The sequence below is a fragment of the Cornus florida genome, unplaced genomic scaffold, assembly GCF_030987335.1.
Source record: "Cornus florida cultivar Cherokee Brave unplaced genomic scaffold, ASM3098733v1 CherokeeBrave_3.0.0_Hap2_Chr01, whole genome shotgun sequence".
Lineage (NCBI taxonomy): Eukaryota > Viridiplantae > Streptophyta > Magnoliopsida > Cornales > Cornaceae > Cornus > Cornus florida.
In genome coordinates this window covers 111,517,479-111,523,457 of record NW_026775571.1, presented here as the reverse complement: position 1 = coordinate 111,523,457, position 5,979 = coordinate 111,517,479, and the positions used below count along the sequence as shown (strand labels likewise).

At 40.4% G+C, this 5,979-nt stretch overlaps 1 protein-coding gene across 1 annotated transcript; it reads right to left on the bottom strand.

The window, feature by feature from the left end:
* Window positions 1-825: 825 nt before the first annotated feature.
* LOC132280837 (stemmadenine O-acetyltransferase-like) lies at window positions 826-5,979 on the bottom strand. The gene is made up of 2 exons (XM_059782593.1): window positions 5,678-5,979; window positions 826-997 (listed from the first exon to the last, which is right to left on the bottom strand). The coding sequence occupies exons 1-2, from the start codon at window positions 5,977-5,979 to the stop codon at window positions 826-828; spliced, it is 474 nt and encodes a 157-aa protein (XP_059638576.1).

Sequence of the window (5,979 nt, the reverse complement as noted above, 5' to 3'; positions counted from 1 at the left end):
ATATATGTATATTTATGGATTACGTAGTTATGTTGAGGGTATCTAGGGTGTATCTGCGTATCGGGCACTGTATGGATTACAGTTGGACTATGACTTGCATGTGGGCCTGACCCACTTCTTTATTATTCTTTTCAGGTAACGGACGGTTCCAATCTCAAGCTTGATCATGCTAAGCAGGGACTCTCATTCATTCTACCGACAATGTAGGATTTCGCTTCATGGTTTAGTTTTGGAATATCTTTACTTTCAGTTCTCAGTTTCAGTTGGAGTTTTATTTCGGGGTCCACTAGTTGGATTCCCAAGTTGTAACCTTAGAGGTTTTTGAGCTGGATTATTGAATCTTTATTATTTGAGGATTTTATTTTAATTTCTATCAGCTTAAACTTTATTTTCTTATTTCGGTTTGTATTCTGTGTTCATTATAAAATATTAATTGTTTGATATCCCTCGGGTTTGGGCCTGGGTCTGATCAACCCGTGTCTCGGATCCGAGGGGTGTCACAGCTAACACGGTCTGAAATGGAAAAAGGGGTTTTGCAGGGCGAGTTGACTCAGTTGCAAGACGGTATAGCGCGACCGGAGTTGGAGAGGAACTTGGTTTCTGAATTTGTTTTTGTGCATGTCAATCAACAGATTGAAGTGATTGCGGAGGAGAGAAATGGGTTTGTGAGAGAAAGAGCAGAGAGTGAGGGGAGATTGCAGAAACTAAAGAGAGAAATGAGGGAAGTTGTGAGGGAGCAGAGTGAGATTGAGAAGGGGAAGAGAAAGAGTCTGAAATTGGGTTATTGGAGAAGAAATTGAGCTAGCGTCTTGTTGAAATTGATGTTCAAATTGAGGAAACAAATGGGTTGAAAGCAAAAAGCAAATCGTCAGAGGCCTTGCTGGTGATGAAGCTGATGAACTCCGACTCGCACTCTTGCACTGTCTCCTTCGCGTCCTTTGAAATCTTTGCATTCACCAGCAGCGCTTTTATGATCCGGCTCACGTTCTCACTGAAGCTGAAGCCAAACCCAGCAAGTGGTAATCAAAGTAATCCAAAGAATTCATCGTCTCCATTTAGGCAGTTTATTATTTCAGTTGGATATATGTGTGTATGGGCCTGTGTATATAAAACACAGACGAAATAAAGGGATAAAAGATGTGGTGGTTATGGAACCCAAGGGGTGATACTGTGTGGAGAGAGATGGTGGCGGCCGCTGTGGTGAAGGAGAAGTGATGGTGGCGGCGGCGGTTATGGTTGAGAAGTGGTACCAGTATAAGAAGGGAGATAATGGCGGCGATTTTGGTTGAGGAGAAATAGCGGCGTGGCTATGGATAAGTCGGAAAGAAGATGGCAACGTGGACAGCCATGTAGATGAGTTGGTAGATGTCGGGTGCAATACAGTCGGGTCATGTAGCACCGCTCATATAAAATAACTTATCTAAAAATTAATGAATAAATTATTTTTATTAAATTTTAATTTTGTTTTTTTTTTTTGCGTAAATATTTTATGATAATCAAACATTAAAAAAATAAAAAAATTATTTTTTAAAAAATATTTTTATCTGAACAAACAAACCTCGTTACGATATTATATGGTAGGTGTGATATTTTATTAAGAAACAAAAGGTAGATATGTAGTTGTACGTAATAACTCCCCAACTAAAAAGAAACAATATATATAGTTGTACGTAATTACTCCCCCAGCTAAAAGGAAACAAAAGGTTGATATATATAGTTGTACGTAATTAGTCTCCCCAACAAAAAGGTCAAGACGTCTCGTCTTTCTCTTTCATTACTTTATGAAAATACGTGGCGAACCATCATTTTAAATACACAGAAAATAACATTGTTCAGATAAGCATCATATTGGTCTATAGCCATGGGATGTAAGAACCAAATAGAAAATAAAAATCGAGATTTATTTTCATCATCATTAACATTTAACATCCAAAATGTTGATGCAAAAATCCTCGCGACTCGGAACGACGATATTTACCTGCAAAACAAAAGGACGTTACCTCGAATGGCACCGGTGGGATGCCAACTAAGGACCCTCTGACGATCAAGTTAGTACTTGTAATTGTATCACATAATAATTATGTATATTATGTCTAGGAGTTTTTTCACGTACCTTCTTTAATGACTTGGTGCCCTATTTATGGTTGTCGATTGGAATCAAATTGGTCCCACAGGAGATCCGCTTGTGCAAGATCAGAGGAGATCGTTTGTTGCCAGATCTGTCGGGGATATGATTTACTCCTTTAACTTTTTAAAATTGTGCCAAGGTTATCCTCACCCTATTGAACCACATTGTCATTCATTATCCTAGATAAGAAATGTCATCATTCTTATCCAATGGAAATCTTTATCTCTGATAACGAAATATGTCGAAGAGGTCTGGCGGCTAGTCAAGGTAGGTTATTTTTCCCTATCAGTTGCCCCCCATTTCCAAACCTACTGGTCTAGCTTTGGGAATGTAAATTTTTTTTTTTTTTTTGCCTTTGGCACTATTCCCTAGGGAACAGTACCCGCGGGTACTGTTCACTGGAATAATTATTTTATTTTATTTTATTTTATTTTTTTTGCCCTGGGTACTATTCCCCTAGTACGGTTCCCTTAGGTAATTTTTTTCCTTGGGTACTCTTCCCTTGGGTACTATTTTTGGTACCTTTGGGTAATCTTCGCTTGGGTACTATTTTTAGTACTCTTGGGTAATCTTTCCTTAGGTACTATTTTTAGTACCCTTTGGTACTCTGCCCCTGGGTACTATTTTTGGTACCCTTGGGTGCTTTGCCCCTGGGTACTATTTTTGGTACCATTGGATACTATTTTTTGTACTCTTGGGTAATCTTCCCTTAGGTACTATTTTTAGTATCCTTGTGTATTCTGCCTCTAGGTACTCTTTTTGGTACCATTGGGTACTCTTCCCTTGGTAAGGGAATAAATTGTACGAACTTCACTCAGGTCGTCATTCCTTTAATAAGGGAATTAAATTTTATGAGCTTTACTCAGCTCGTCCCTTTAGTAAGGGATTTTTATTTACTATCCCTTATAATAAAGGGATATTGATTACGGGATTCATTCAGTTCGGGTCCTTGTAGTACAGGACATTTATTTATTATCCCTTATAGTATGGGGATATTGATTATAAGATTCATTCAGCCTGGATCATTTTAACACTCATTTACTATCCCTTATAGTACGGGGATATTGATTACGGGATTCATTCAGCCCGAGTCCTTTTAGTACAGGACATTTATGTACTATCCCTTATAATACGGGGATATTGATTACGGGATTCAGTCAGCCCGTCCCTTTAGCAAGGGAATAAATTTTACGAGCTTCACTCAACTCGTCCCTTTAGTAAGGGAATTATGTTTTACGAGCTTCACTTAGCTCGTTCATTTAGTAAAGGAATTAAGTTTGACGAGCTTCACTTAGCTTGTCCATTTAGTAAAGGAATTAATTACCACATAGGTATAACATGTGAGGGGGAGGATCATTTTTTGACCTGACCTTTGTAGGTTAAGTCCTGATCTCTGATGACCATACTTTTGTCAGTTAGGCCCTGGTTTTGGTCTCTGATGACTAGACTTGGGGTAACCGGGCACTGATCTTGGATGACCTAGCCTTTGTAGACTTTGGGCAATCAATTCTTAATCTTGGTTAGCTAGGCCTTGGTTTCGGATAACCAAGCCTTGATTTATGATAACCAAGGGTTGTACCCTTTCCGGTGTGTAGAGACTTACCAGGTTATGGTTTCGGAGGATCGGGCACCGGTCTTGGACTATTGGTGCCCCCGAGGGGTTGCTAAAGGAGAGATACTAGAAACCCGACTAGCTCGAATGTACCAAGGTTGGTACGTCAATCTTCTAAACCTTTTCATCATATGTAGATCGACGATTGATATCGTATGATCCACTATTCTGCCCTCGATGGTGGGATCTTGGGTGATGACCCATTCTATAAATGTTTATACAGCGGACGGAGTGCCTGGTGCTGCAACAATTTACAGTTGTCTAAAAATATTAGATTGTGTTAGAAATAATTACTGAAAATTAACCTGTAATGGATTATCAATCCAAAATTCTGCATAATCTGAAGTCGATAGGCAATTCCTGCAAGCGAAGAGAGGTGACGACTGTCGTCTGGTAGGTGGAGGATTAATGTTCAGCGACTGGCTTGATGCCTAGTGGATAGGGGCGTGGTACCCAACAGCTGATAGATAACGGTTTGGTGAGCAGTACCAGATGACGGTTTGGTAGCCCGTACCTCGTTGGGTCCAATAAAGACTTAGGAACCTCCTTGGGAATACAGACCTCATTGGACATGGGATCTTGAGGGATATTGGACATCCTTGGACCTGAAGGCCTCGATACATTCTTGGGTATAGAAGGCCACCCTAATTGCACGAATGGACGGAGTAATAAGACTCCGTTGCTAGAGACATCCTCAGAAGTAGAGGCTTTATTAGTAGGTAAAGACCCCCTTGTTGGTAGTGATTTTCTTGATGGGTGGAGACCTACCCATTTATGTAGGTGCAAGAGGACCAGGCCTTAGTCTTCAACGATCGGGCCTTGGTAATTAGCTGCTGCTCGATATGAGATAAAGTCTGGTCTTAGACGACCAAACCTCAGTAGTGAGGGAACAAGCATCGCTAGATGGAAAACAACATATTGGACTGCCTGGGTCGATGTGCCAAATTTTGATTATTGTCATCATACACTAGATGGCATCACGCAACCCACCGTTCTGCCCCCAGTATAATGGACGGGTAGTCAGGATATAGAGTCCCGTCCTTATATAAGAACATGAAAACCCGTTGTCAACTGATGACTTTGGAATGGTTTCCATGATCGGAAACTTTCGTCTTGCCATCCGAGCCAAGTCGCATCGGGATTATTATTTCTTCAGAGAACTAATCGTTCCCACAGACGGCGCCAGCTTTTGATGCAAAAATTCTCGCGACTCGGAATGACGGCGTTTACCTGCAAAACAAAGGGACGTCACCTCGAATATATGGCACTGGTGGGGTGCCAACTAAGGTCCCTTCGACGATCAAGTTAGTACTTGTAATCGTATCACATAATAATTATGTATATCATGTCTAGGGGTTTTTTCACATACCTTCTTTAACGGCTTGATGCCTTATTTATGGCTGTCGATTGGAATCAAATTGGTTCCGCGGGAGATCTGCTTGTGCGAGATTAGAGGAGATTGTTTGTTGCCAGATTTGTCGGGGATATGATTTACTACTTTGACTTTCTCAAATTTTGCCAAGGTTATCCTCACCCTATTGAACCACGTCGTCATTCATTATCCTAGATAAGAATTGTCATCATTCTTATCCGATGAAAATCTTTATCTCTGATAACGAAATATGTCGAAGAGGTCTGGCGGCTGGTCAAGGTAGGTTATTTTTTCCTATCACAAAGCATTGTAATATATACGGTAATACATGCAACAATGAAAGAAATTATAGGAAGAAATAAGGATAATACAGTATTATACAGTAATCATCACTAGAATACCGAGGAAACAAATGAGAGTAGGTCTAGGTCTCGTTCGAAGAGAGCCATGTCTGTTTCCAATAGGTTCACCCATGCCTCAATTCCATCCCCTTCTTTAGTGCTCTGCAAAACACACATTTTTGTATGGAACAATTGGAGTGCACACCCATGTAGGCTTTCCCCACCCAAAATCAGCCTCATAAAATGGAAATCTACTCCAACTACTGAACTCAAAGAACTCTATTTCACCCTCTATAGTTGATTCACGTTCCTTATTGTATGAATCCTCAAAACCATCATCCATTATTATCCTTCTCACATACTCGTCATTGATTTCCCTCACAGAATTCCCTATCAAACTCACCAAGCCACCAAAATCTTTGTCGCCATCTACCGTTGTTGGTGCCATTGTAGTTTTTGAAAGATTTCCAAAGAAGTGATTCAGCACTGTTGGTACCATCCTCTCCCGCAAGTTCACTGTATGCAT